The 14,258-nt window shown below is 37.5% G+C and overlaps 1 protein-coding gene across 1 annotated transcript in view; it reads left to right on the top strand.

Moving 5' to 3' along the window:
• LOC133629694 (partitioning defective 3 homolog) overlaps positions 1–14,258 on the top strand; it is a 799,726-nt gene that overhangs the window by 323,279 nt on the left and 462,189 nt on the right. Inside the window, exon 8 of the mRNA XM_062020594.1 lies at positions 12,995–13,120. Within this exon, the coding sequence (XP_061876578.1) occupies positions 12,995–13,120 (126 nt within the window). The remainder of the gene's footprint in view (positions 1–12,994; positions 13,121–14,258) is intronic.

Raw genomic sequence — 14,258 nt, 5'->3', positions numbered from 1 at the left:
GCTCTCCCTGACCACCTGAGGGCACCACAGACTGTGGACGCTTTAAAAAAAGGCTTAAAAACCCTTCTTTTTTAAAAAACCTTTTTTTTTTAGATATATGCATACTACTTTTAGCTATTTGGCTGTTCTAGTTTTTATTTGTATTTATTTTTTAATTATCTTTTTTATTTATTTTTTTTTTTTTATACACTGTAGCACTTTGAGGTTGTTTACTCAATGTAAAGTGCTTTTTACAAATAAAATCAATTATTAATATTATTATTATTAAAAGTATGCCTTAATCACCAAAAAATATTATTAATTGAACAAATAAACCTTAGGTCAGGCTGATTTGAAGAAGTGCTAACCAAATAATAAATTTACATGCAAATGTGTTATGTTGTGCTAAAATAAACTACATTAATCATAAATGTTTAACTAAACTGTCAATAGAATTGAAGTGCAAATTAAAATAAATCTTCACAAAATTAGTCATATTTCTTGCACTTAAACAGACTTCTTCTGTTTGTTTTATATTGTCAGTACTGCCACAAGTGGTGGAAAAGTGTATTACAACTAGGGTTGTCTCATTCCAATATTTTGGTGCCGGTACCAAAATGTATTCTGATACTTTTCGATACTTTTTTAAATAAAGGGAACCACAAAAAAAATGTCTTTATTTGAACAAAAAATCTTAAAAGTACATGAAACTTATGTTTATTAATGTAATTTAGTCCTTAAATAAAATAGTGAACATACTAGACAACTTGTCTTTTAGTAGTAAGTAAACAAACAAAGACTCCTAATTAGTCTATGCAGTAACATATTGTGTCATTTATACACCTATTATTTTGTACACATTATGAGGGACAAACTGTAACAATTTATTATTAATCCACTTGTTCATTTACTGTTAATATCTGCTTATTTTCAGTTTGAACATGTTCTATCTACACTTCTGTTCAAATGTAATAATCACTTATTCTTCTCTTCTTTGATACTTGACATTAGTTGTGGATGATACCACACATTTAGGTATCGATCCGATACCAAGTAGTTACAGGATCATACATTGGTCATATTCAAAGTCCTCATGTGTCCAGGGATGTATTTACTGACTTTATAAACATAATATGAATTTAAAATAAAAAAAAAAAAAGTTGTATTCATTGTGGTATCGACTAGATATGCTCTTGTACTTGGTATCATTACAGTTGTTGTTTACATTGAGGAGCACTAGCTACCGGTACCAACAAATCGATACCTTTCGGCATATTTCTCAATAAAAGGGGACCAGACAAAAATATCATTATTGGGTTTACTTTAACAAAAAAATGTTAGTGTACATGAAACATATGTTTATTATTGTCATTTAGTCCTTCAATAAAATAGTGAACATACTAGACAACTTGTCTTTTAGTAGTAAGTAAACAAACAAAGACTCCTAATTAGTCTATGCAGTAACATATTGTGTCATTTATACACCTATTATTTTGTACACATTATGAGGGACAAACTGTAAAAAATGGATTATTAATCTACTTGTTCATTTACTGTTAATATCTGCTTATTTTCTATTTTAACATGTTCTATCTACACTTGTTGGGCTGCAACGCCCCTTAGCATCTAATACATGTGTGTGGTCCGTATAGGCCGAAGCGGTACTTACATGTAATTAGGGTTGCACGGTATACCGGTACTAGTATAGTATCCCGGTACTACTGAACCAAAAACGGTACTATACTCTGTTTGAAAAGTACCGGTTCGCCATATTTAGTTTTTAACAGGCATGACGGTGCATCGTCGTGACATTGCTGGTTTTACGAGCAGAGGAGCGTGTTCGGCAGTGCGCACACACAGAGTACTTACAAGCAGACACAGTGTGTAGACAGAAAAGGGAGAATGGACGCATTTTGGTGTACAAAGTCCAGATAAAGGTGAAGTTATAACACTGAAACACCCTCAGGAAGAGCTGCTTTAAGACATGGCTAGTTTGTTTTAGCTACTTCTAATTCACTAATCCTTGTCTCCATGATGACAAATGAAGTAAGTTTCTTACAAGTACTTTATCACTGGAGGACGAGGAATAGCTAAACATGCTTCACTACACACCGTAAGAGGATACAGTAGCTCACCGGCGTCACAATGTAAACAAACACCATGGATGTTATCCACTGTAATGATACCAAGTACAGAAGCGTATTTAGTCGATACTATGTTTACGTTGATATTATTGAAAAAAATAAAAATCACATTATGTTTATAAAGTGAGTAAATACGTCCCTGGACACATGAGGACTTTGAATATGACCAATGTATGATCCTGTAACTACTTGGTATCGGATCCATACCTAAATGTGTGGTATCATCCAAAACTAATGTCAAGTATCAAAGAAGAGAAGAATAAGTGATTATTACATTTGAACAGAAGTGTAGATAGAACATGTTAAAACAGAAAATAAGGAGATATTAACAGTAAATGAACACGTGGATTGATAATCCATTTTTTTACAGTTTGTCCCTCATAATGTGTACAAAATAATAGGTGTATAAATGACACAATATGTTACTGCATAGACTAATTAGGAGTCTTTGTTTGTTTACTTACTACTAAAAGACAAGTTGTCTAGTATGTTCACTATTTTATTGAAGGACTAAATGACAATAATAAACATATGTTTCATGTACACTAACATTTTTTGTTCAAATAAATGCAATAATGACATTTTTTGTGGTCCCCTTTATTTAGAAAAATATCGAAAAGTATCGAAATATATTTTGGTACCGGTACCTAAATATTATATATATATTTTGGTATTTTAGTATAACATATATTCAAGCTTCTGCTTGAATTGTTGACCACTCCTCTTGACAGAATTGGTGCGGTTCAGCTAAATGTGTTGCTTTTCTGACATGGACTTGTTTCTTCAGCATTGTCCACACCTTTAAGTCAGGACTTGGGGAAGGCCATTCTAAAACCTGATTTAGCCATTCCTTTACCACTTTTGAGGTGTGTTTGGGGTCATTGTCCTGATTTAGCCATTCCTTTACCACTTTTGAGGTGTGTTTGGGGGTCATTGTCCCGTTGGAACACCCAACTGCGCCCAAGACCCAACCTCCGGGCTGATGGTTTTAGCTAGTCCTGAAGAATTTGGAGCTAATCCTCCTTTTTCATTGTCCCATTTAAAGCACCAGTTCCATTGGCAGAAAAACAGGCCCAGAGCATAATACTACCACCACCATGCTTGACGGTAGGCATGGTGTTCCTGGGATTAAAGGCCTCCTAACATATTGCTGGGTATTGTGGCCAAACAGCTCCATTTTTGTTTCATCTGACCACAGAACTTTCCTCCAGAAGGTCTTATCTTTGTCCGTGTGATGTCAGGAGTTGTGGTCCGGTAGCAAACGCGTCACGGACCCGTACTGGTCCCAGGACCGGACCTGTGGTTGGGGACCAGTGGTTTAGATGCTTAGTGGAGCCTATTAGAACCGTCACAGCAGCAGTCCTCACAAAGTGTAGTAAGAATACTAATCAAGGATTCAAGTCCTTGGTCCTCGTCAAGTCATTAAGGTTTAGTCTTCTTTGTTTTCAACACTTATGGAGACGAGGCGCGCTCATGTCCGCTCGCACGGCGCGGCCAATTAGGCCGATGTTCAACACACTTAAGATGACCTGGCAACGCAGGCTCACGCAGAGACCGCCTTTTTTTTAATTCCCCATCCTTCATTTCCACTTCATGCCGCTGTTTACCCCCGTCGGGCGGGCGGGAGGGGTGTGGCGCGCGGGCGTGGACGTCCACGCTATGGAGACAATTAGGACAATGTTCCAGGAGTGGCGGCTTTGTTGGCGTCACATGCTAATTCTGACCTTGACGTTTGCATCCAGCGGGGTCACTTTCTTCAAGTTAAACGTCTTTTTAAACCAGAAACTGCAGTGCGAGTGAAGCTGTTGACAAACCAAAATAAATCATTAAAATGTTAATACTAATGGTGTTAAATAATGGTAATTAAATAAATACAAAAGGAAGCAGTTTATTTCAATTAAAGAGTGCATTTAAAAAAAAAATCTAATCATAAATCAACTGAATTGACAAATAAATGACACATTTTATGACAAACATAATTGTCTATATTTGATAATAAAATATAAAACTATTTATACATTTAAAAAAAAATAAACCAATACATAGATATTTGAATAAATAATATACATGAGTAAATAGATACAAAATTGAAGCAATTTTTGTCAGGTTCAAACACAGAACTATCTATTAAACAAGACAAGAAACAAGGAATCACGCAGAGACAGAGTTCAATTTAGCGTGAAGCTGTTGCCAAACCAAAATAAATAACTCAAATGTTAATACTTATGGTGTTAAATAATGGTAATTAAATAAATACAAAAGGAAGAAGTTGATTTCAATTAAAGAGTGCGTTTGAAAAAAAAAAAATCTAATCATAAATCAACTGAATTGACAAATAAATGACACATTTTATGACAGACATCATTGTCTATATTTGATAATAAAATATACAACTATTTATAAAAAAAATTAAAAATAAACAAATACATAGATACTTGAATAAATAATATACATAAGTAAATAGATACAAAATTGAAACAATTTTTGTCAGGTTCAAACACAAAACTATCTATTTATCTATTAAACAAGACAAGAAGCAAGGAATCACGCAGAGACAGAGTTCAATTTAGCGTGAAGCTGTTGCCAAACCAAAATAAATAACTCAAATGTTAATACTTATGGTGTTAAATAATGGTAATTAAATAAATACAAAAGGAATAAGTTGATTTCAATTAAAGAGTGCATTTAAAAAAAAAATCAAATCATAAATCAACTGAATTGACAAAGAAATGGCATATTTTATGACAAACATAATTGTATATATTTGATAATAAAAGATGCAACTATTTAAAAATAAAAATAAATAGACAAACACATAGATACTTGAATAAATAATATACATAAATAAATAGATACAAAAATGAAGCAGTTTTTGTCAGTTTCAAACATAATTGTCTATATTTGATAATAAAATATACAACTATTTATAAATTTTTTTTAAAAACAAACAAATACATAGATACTTGAATAAATAATATACATAAGTAAATAGATACAAAATTGAAGCAATTTTTGTCAGGTTCAAACACAGAACTATCTATTAAACAAGACAAGAAGCAAGGAATCACGCAGAGACAGAGTTCAATTTAGCGTGAAGCTGTTGCCAAACCAAAATAAATGCTGGACGACAGCAAAGACTTACTGTGGAGCAAAGACGGCGTCCACAAAGTACATCCGAACATGACATGACAATCAACAATGTCCCCACAAAGAAGGATAAAAACAACTAAAATATTCTTGATTGCTAAAACAAAGTAGATGCGGGTAATATCGTTCAAGGAAGACATGAAACTGCTACAAGAAAATACCCAAAAAAGAGAAAAAGCCACCAAAATAGGAGCGCAAGACAAGAAGTAAAACACTACACACAGGAAAACAGCAAAAAAGTCCAAATAAGTCAGGGTGTGATGTGACAGGTGGTGACAGTACACCTACTTTGAGACAAGAGCTATAGTGATGGTTGTTTTTCTGTATGAAATGTTACACAAATGTTTTTTTGTTAGTCCGAGGTGACGCCGGCAGCTGGTGTGTGTACGTGGTGTAGCAAAGCATTAAATAGCTAATAAAACACAAGTGTTATTACCACAAAGATCAATAACGCTCATAATTGTTTCTATTTATGTGCTTCCTGCTCAGCATTCTAGTCAGCGTACGCGGAGTTAGGAGAACCTTCTCATAACTCTTGGTGTATCACACGTGGTCGGGACCACACCTCTTCTCAAGGTCTGAGCGTACCTGGACACGTTTAGCCCTCACCTTAACCCAGGGGTCGGTAACCCAAAACCTTGAAAGAGCCATATTGGACCACAAATACAAAAAGTCATCGGTCTGGAGCCGCAAACAATTAAAAAAAAAAAATCAGTGTTAAAATGATGGCAACACATGATGTAAGTGTCTTTTTAGCTATATTAGCCTACTATCAAAATGACTTTAAAAGTCTTATATAAGTGTTATAATGAAGGCAACACATGATGTAAGTGTCTTTTTAGCTATATTAGCCTACTATCAAAATGACTTTAAAAGTCTTATATAAGTGTTATAATGAAGGCAACACATGATGTAAGTGTCTATATTAGCCTACTATCAACATGACTTTAAAAGTCTTATATAAGTGTTATAATGAAGGCAACACATGATGTAAGTGTCTATATTAGTTATATTAGCCTACTATCAGAATGACTTTAATAGTCTTATATAAGTGTTATAATGAAGGCAACACATGATGTAAGTGTCTATATTAGTCTACTATCAAAATGACTTTAAAAGTCTTATATAGGTGTTATAATGAAGACAACACATGATGTAAGTGTCTATATTAGCCTACTATCAAAATGACTTTAAAAGTCTTATATAAGTGTTATAATGAAGACAACACATGATGTAAGTGTCTATATTAGCCTACTATCAAAATGACTTTAAAAGTCTTATATAAGGGTTTATAATGAAGGCAACACATGATGTAAGTGTCTATATTAGCTATATTGGCCTACTATCAAAATGACTTTAAAAGTCTTATATAAGTGTTATAATGAAGACAACACATGATGTAAGTGTCTATATTAGCTATATTAGCCTACTATCAAAATGACTTTAAAAGTCTTATATACGTGTTATAATGAAGACAACACATGATGTAAGTGTCTATATTAGCTATATTAGCCTACTATCAAAATGACTTTAAAAGTCTTATATAAGTGTTATAATGAAGACAACACATGATGTAAGTGTCTATATTAGCTATATTAGCCTACAATCAAAATTACTATATTGGCCTACTATCAGAATGACTTTAAAAGTCTTATATAAGTGTTATAATGAAGGCAACACGTGATGCAAGTGTCTATATTAGCTATATTAGCCTACTATCAGAATGACTTTAAAAGTCTTATATAAGTGTTATAATGAAGGCAACACATGATGCAAGTGTCTATATTAGCTATGTTAGCCTACTATCAAAATGGCTTTAAAAGTCTTATATATTCCTCATCAACTTTTCCCTTTTTAGCGTCTCGTCACTTGTCGCTGTGCACCTTCACTCACAGGTTACACACGGACATACGCCCATAAATAACACTTTTCAAAACAAAAGCAGCACCGTTGTATTGCGCGCACGACATAGATGTTTTTTCAACTTTATTTTGTAATTAATGATTGGCCTCACGCGGGTCGGATGTGGCCCGCGGGCCGCAGAATGCCCAGGTCTGTTCTGGATGGATGGAGTTTCAGATGTACTCGTGCATTTCTTGAGGGGGTGATATGCAAAAGTGAGGACTTACCTTCTTTCTCAAGCTTTTGGTATTTACTCCACCATCAGCGCCTCTCATCTCAAGCTGCGGCCATGGCGAATACACAATTCCCTCACCAGCCATAAGATGATCTCTCGCAGTTGTTGGTCTGCTCCGCACATTCCACCAGGCCTGCAGACAGTGTGGGTGTGCGAAGGGATGGACCGGGGATTAACATTTAGTCAGCAAAACACGTTTTGTTTTTATTTCTAGGCCACAGGAGGAGACATCTTTATATAGTTGGAAAAGTAAACTTTGAGTGAGACAATTAGAATCTTGTGTCTCTCAGTGTAGACCTGACCATGAACATAGTGGCTAAATGCTGCCTGAAGGAGCCAATGCAGCGAATTTAAAACTGGTGTAATGTGCTACCGCCCTCTGGTCCTCGTCAGCACTCGTGCAGCTGAGTTTTGTAATAATTGTAGACTGACCATGAACAATCAGCATTTACATAGTGGCTAAATGCTGCCTGAAGGAGCCAATGCAGCGAATTTAAAACTGGTGTAATGTGCTACCGCCCTCTGGTCCTCGTCAGCACGCGTGCAGCTGAGTTTTGTAATAATTGTAGACTTCTGGGGCCGTACTTATCAAGCTTCTTAGAGTTACTCCTAAGAAGTCTGCTAAGAGTTGACTTAAGAGTAAATAAATTATTCGCTGAAAGCTGCACTTAAAAGTTAGTTATCAAGCGTCTTACTCACAATTTCAGCGAAGTGTAGGACTGAATCTTAAGTGTCACACTCAGAGCTGAATTACGACATTACTATGTGCCGTAAACGCAATTTTAGGTGACGTCATTTCTGTGTCCATAGAAATGACCAATCACGGAAGGGAATCCCTTGTCTAAGAATAAAGAAATATCTTGGAAATATTTAAGTGGACAATTAGATGTGGTGAAATTTGTCCTCTGCATTTGACCCATCCCCTTGGGGAGCAGTGGGCAGCAGCGGCGCCGCGCCCGGGAATCATTTTGGTGATTTAACCCCCAACTCCAACCCTTGATGCTGAGTGCCAAGCAGGGAGGTTATGGGTCCCATTTTTATAGTCTTTGGTATGACTCGGCTGGGATTTAAACTCCAACCTACCGATCTACATTTTCTTTCCAATTCATTAATTAGGCAACTAATTTGAAACTGGTGTGGGTGGCTCTATATATACTAGCCCACTGCAGACACATGCAGAAATCAACAAGGAATCGAAAAGTATTAAATCTGTGACAAAAATAATATCCGCTCTGTCTAAACGATACCGTTTGATCAGCTGCTCGTCATCAAAACAAAACAAAACATTGTTCCGTTCCCTGAACGTTCGCGCACGTCTCTCTCGCCTCAGTGCCATCCCCTGCTGGCAACTCCTAACCACTTAAGACACCTCTGAAGGTCTCTTAAATATCGTGGAGAGTAGGAGTGATTCTTAGACTTAAGAACGTTGATAAAAAGCTTTTATTCTTAAGTTTGAGAGTAGGACTAAATTTCGCAAATTCTCAGGACTTAAGTGTAAAATGGCACTCTAAGAAGCTTGATAAGTACGGCCCCTGAACTCTACAATTATTACAAAACTCAGCTGCACGCGTGCTGACGAGGACCAGAGGGCGGGAGCACATTACACCAGTTTTAAATTCTCTGCATTGGCTCGCTGTGTGCTTCAGGGTTGATTTTAAGCAACTAAACACACATTTACACACCTTTGCCTGAGAAGGAACAGGATGAAGAAAATCTTATATTTTCCTGCCCCCTTCAACATAATACGTAGTCTTACTTAATGGATAGCATAGAAACCAAACAAATACATCCAAATATAACGAAAATGAACAAAAAACACAACAAGTGCAAAACTTCATGAAGTACAAACAAAATAAAATTATACAGGAAAATACATCATTATATAATTGGAAAAGTAAACTTTGAGTGAGACAATTCGAATCTTGTGTTGTGTTGAGTCTTGGTTCTGGTATTTGGTAAAGCTAAAAGGCTCTCTCAGGATCCGCGAGGTAAGAAGGTGCAAGGCCATTAAAACATTTAAATACTAATACAGTAATATCACTTTAAAATCAACCCTGAAGCACACAGCGAGCCAATGCAGAGAATTTAAAACTGGTGTAATGTGCTCCCGCCCTCTGGTCCTCGTCAGCACGCGTGCATCTGAGTTTTGTAATAATTGTATCAATCAATCAATCAATGTTTATTTATATAGCCCTAAATCACAAGTGTCTCAAAGGGCTGCACAAGCCACAACGACATCATCGGTACAGAGCCCACATACGGGCAAGGAAAAACTCACCCCAGTGGGACGTCTGTGAATGACTATGAGAAACCTTGGAGAGGACCGCATATGTGGGTAACCCCCCCCCCCCTCTAGGGGAGACCGAAAGCAATGGATGTCGAGTGGGTCTGACATCATATTGTGAAAGTCCAGTCCACAGTGGATCCAACACATCCAGTCCATAGTGGGGCCAGCAGGAAACCGTCCGGAGCGGAGACGGGTCAGCAGCGCAGAGATGTCCCCAACCGATGCACAGGCTAGTGGTCCACCCTGGGTCCCGACTCTGGACAGCCAGCACTTCATCCAGGGCCACCAGACCTATGCAACTCCCCCTCCAAAGGGACAGGGGAGAAGAGAATTGTAGAGTTCTGGGGCCGTACTTATCAAGCTTCTTAGAGTGCCATTTTACACTTAAGTCCTGAGAATTTGCGAAATTTAGTCCTACTCTCAAACTTAAGAATAAAAGCTTTTTATCAACGTTCTTAAGTCTAAGAATCACTCCTACTCTCCACGATATTTAAGAGACCTTCAGAGGTGTCTTAAGTGGTTAGGAGTTGCCAGCAGGGGATGGCACTGAGGCGAGAGAGACGTGCGCGAACATTCAGGGAGCGGAACACTGTTTTGTTTTTTTTGATGACGAGCAGCTGATCAAACGGTATCGTTTAGACAGAGCGGATATTATTTTTGTCACAGATTTAATACTTTTCGATTCCTTGTTGATTTCTGCATGTGTGTTGTATTATTTTGTAGTTTATTGTCAAAATATACACTCCCATTGTCCACTTAAATATTTCCAAGATATTTCTTTATTTTTAGACAACGGATCCCCTTCCGTGATTGGTCATTTCTATGGACACAGAAATGACGTCACCTAAAATTGCGTTTACGGCACATAGTAATGTCGTAATTCAGCTCTGAGTGTGACACTTAAGATTCAGTCCTACACTTCGCTGAAAGTGTGAGTAAGACGCTTGATAACTAACTTTTAAGTGCAGCTTTCAGCGAATAATTTATTTACTCTTAAGTCAACTCTTAGCAGACTTCTTAGGAGTAATTCTAAGAAGCTTGATAAGTACGGCCCCTGATATTTATTTTGAGAGGACCAGAGGGCATTACACTAGTCTAAACGACAGGAAATAAAAGCATGCATTAGCACCTCCTTGTTGGTCTGAGAAAGAAACGTGCAGACTTGGTTATCTTCTTAAGATGATAAACAACTGTATACATTTTTATACAGTTGGAAAAGTAAACTTTCAGGGAGACAATTAGAATCTTGTGTTGTGTGTATGGTCTCTCAGTGTTGACCTGACCATGAACAATAAACATTTACATAGTGGCTAGTCTTGGTTCTGGTATTTGGTAAAGATAAAAGGGCAGTGGATCTCAGGATCCGAGAGGTAAGAAGGTGCTAGGTCATTAAAACATTTAAATACTAATACAGTAATACAACTTTAAAATCAACCCTGAAGCAGACAGAGTCAATGCAGTGACTTTAAAACTGGTGTAATATGCTCCCATCCTCTGGTCCTGAGTTTTTTAATAATTGTAGACTTCCGATATTCCTTTCGGGAAGACCAGAGAGCATTACAAATGTCTAAACAACAGTAAATAAAAACATGCATTAGCACCTCCTTGTCGGCCTGAGAAAGAAATGGACGGACTGTGGCTATCTTCTTAAGATGATACAACATTTACATTTACTCAGCAAAACATTATTTTCCAGACCACAGGAAAAGACATCTTTATATAGTTGGAAAAGTAAACTTTGTGGGAGACAATTAGAATCTTGTGTTGTGTGCGTGGTCTCAGTGTTGACCTGACCATGAACAATAAACATTTACATAGTTGCTAGTCTTTGTTCTGGTATTTGGTGAAGCTAAAAGGGCAGTGGATCTCAGGATCCGCGAGGTAAGAAGGTGCAAGCCCATTAAAACATTTAAAAACTAATACAGTAATATAACTTTAAAATCGACCTTGAAGCAGACGGGGAGCCAATGCAACACATTTAAAACTGGTGTAATGTGCTCCCACCCTCAGTGTTGCCCTGACCATGAACAATAAACATTTCCTGCAATGTGAACCTTAACCATGCGTACAAATACTAATACAGTAATGTAACTTTAAAATCGACCCTGAAGCAGACAGAGAGCCAATGCAGCGACTTTAAAACTGGTGTAATGTGCTGCCACCCTCAGTGTTGCCCTGACCACGAACAATAAACACTTCCTGCAATGTGAACCTTAACCATGCGTACAAATACTAATACGGTAATAGAACTTTAAAATCGACCCTTAAGCAAACGGGGAGCCAATGCAACACGTTTAAAATTAAAACTGGTGTAATATGCTTCCACCCTCAGTGTTGCCCTGACCATGAATAATAAACATTTCCTGCAATGTGAACCTTAACCATGCGTACAAATACAAATACAGTAATGTAACTTTAAAATCGACCCTGAAGCAGACAGGGAGTCAATGCAACACATTTAAAACTCGTGTAATGTGCTCCCACCCTCAGTGTTGACCTGACCATGAACAATAAACACTTCCTGCAATGTGAACCTTAACCATGCGTACAAATACAAATACAGTAATGTGACTTTAAAATTGACCCTGAAGCAGACGGGGAGCCAATGCAACACATTTAAAACTGGTGTAACGTACTTCCACCCTCCGTGTTGACTTGACCATGAACAATAAACCTTTCCTGCAATGTGAACCTTAACCATGCATACAGCTACTACATACAGTAATAGAACTTTAAAATCGACCCTGAAACAGACGGGGAGCCAATGCAACACATTTAAAACTGGTGTAAAGTGCTTCCACCCTCCGTGTTGACCTGACCATGAACAATAAACCTTTCCTGCAAAGTGAACCTTAACCATGCATACAGCTACTACATACAGTATTAGAACTTTAAAATCGACCCTGAAGCAGACGGGGAGCCAATGCAACACATTTAAAACTGGTGTAATGTGCTTCCACCCTCCGTGTTGACCTGACCATGAACAATAAACCTTTCCTGCAATGTGAACCTTAACCATGCATACAGCTACTACATACAGTAATAGAACTTTAAAATCGACCCTGGAGCAGACAGGGAGTCAATGCAACACATTTAAAACTGGTGTCATGTGCTCCCACCCTCAGTGTTGCCCTGACCACGAACAATAAACACTTCCTGCAATGTGAACCTTAACCATGCATACAGCTACTATACAATGCATGAAATGTGTAAAACTTGTGTCAAATGACTTGGCCTTTTAGACATTTCTTTTGTCTTTTGTTCGTCCGCATGATGTAATTCCTCCGGATTCCTTTGCAGAACCCAGGGCTTGCTCGTCAATCGTCTGGAGCGCGGGGGCAAGGCGGAGCAGGAGCGTCTCTTCCAGAAGAATGATTGCATTGTCAGGATCAATCAGAGAGATATACGCAACCTTCACTTTGAACAGTAAGCCTTGTTCTTTTTAATGTCCGCCATTTTCTCCCTTCCTTCATACACACCTCTTGTTTAAGGTTACGTTTGTTTTAGGGCGACCGTGTTCTCGCAGTAATCCTCTTTTACACACTCCTGCAAAAAGTACAACACCGTCAGTCACACTTGGGGTTGCAAAGGGGGGGGGGTTTCCGGTAAATTTCCGGAAAGTTTCCGGAAATTTACCACGGGAAGTTAAGCTCGGGAAGTTTGGAAATATGGACCATTTTTTGATTATTCAAAGTTGGACACCGTCCATGGGAATTAATGGGAATTAACAGGAATTAATGGAAATTTGGGGTAATTTATACTAACCATCATATACAGACATAAGGATATAAGGAGGATCTCAGGGTCTGCAAAGGTTCGGAGGGTAAAAGCAAATCTGAAGGATAAGAAGGCCCAATACTATTAAAAAAAACAACATTTATAAACCATAAGAAGAACCTTAAAAATGTTTCTGAAACACACGGGGAGCCATTGCAGAGATTTTAAAACTGGTGTAATGTGAGCCCGCCTTCTGGTCTTTGTCAGGAGACGAGCAGCTGACTTTTAAGGTAGTAGTAGTAAAGAAGAATTACACTTTTTTGGTGAATTTTTGGGTGAAAGGATAAGGTTCGGTGGGATTTACCTTAGTGTAGAAGGGGCCTAAAGTCACCCCACAAAAAAAAATCCACACTTCTTTGCTACAAATCCATGCCAACGTGGTGTTTTCTGTGCGAGCTCCGGGAAGTTGGTGGTAAAACCGTCAGGGTTACCTCACCAGCTATGCTAATGCGGAGTGTGCGCAACAGCCAGGACAATTTTGAGATTGCTTTCTCCAATTGTCAACCTGCGCACTGCAAAAAGTCAGTGTTAAAAACAAGGGAGAAAAAAATTACAAAAATGAGGGGTATTTTACTTGAACTAAGGAAAATTATCTGCCAATAGAACAAGAAAAGTTGGCTTGTTAAGACTTTCCAAAACAAGTCAAATTAGCTAACCACAATGAACCCAAAAATATCTAAAATAAGTATATTCTCACTAATAACAAGTGCACTTTTCTTGGTAGAAAAAAAGACCTTTTTGCTCAATATGTTGAAAAATATTCTTAAATGAAGTAAATGCTAGTGCC

The sequence above is a fragment of the Entelurus aequoreus genome, linkage group LG15, assembly GCF_033978785.1.
Source record: "Entelurus aequoreus isolate RoL-2023_Sb linkage group LG15, RoL_Eaeq_v1.1, whole genome shotgun sequence".
In the NCBI taxonomy this organism is placed as follows: Eukaryota; Metazoa; Chordata; class Actinopteri; order Syngnathiformes; family Syngnathidae; genus Entelurus; species Entelurus aequoreus.
This window is presented reverse-complemented; position numbering and strand designations above follow the sequence as displayed.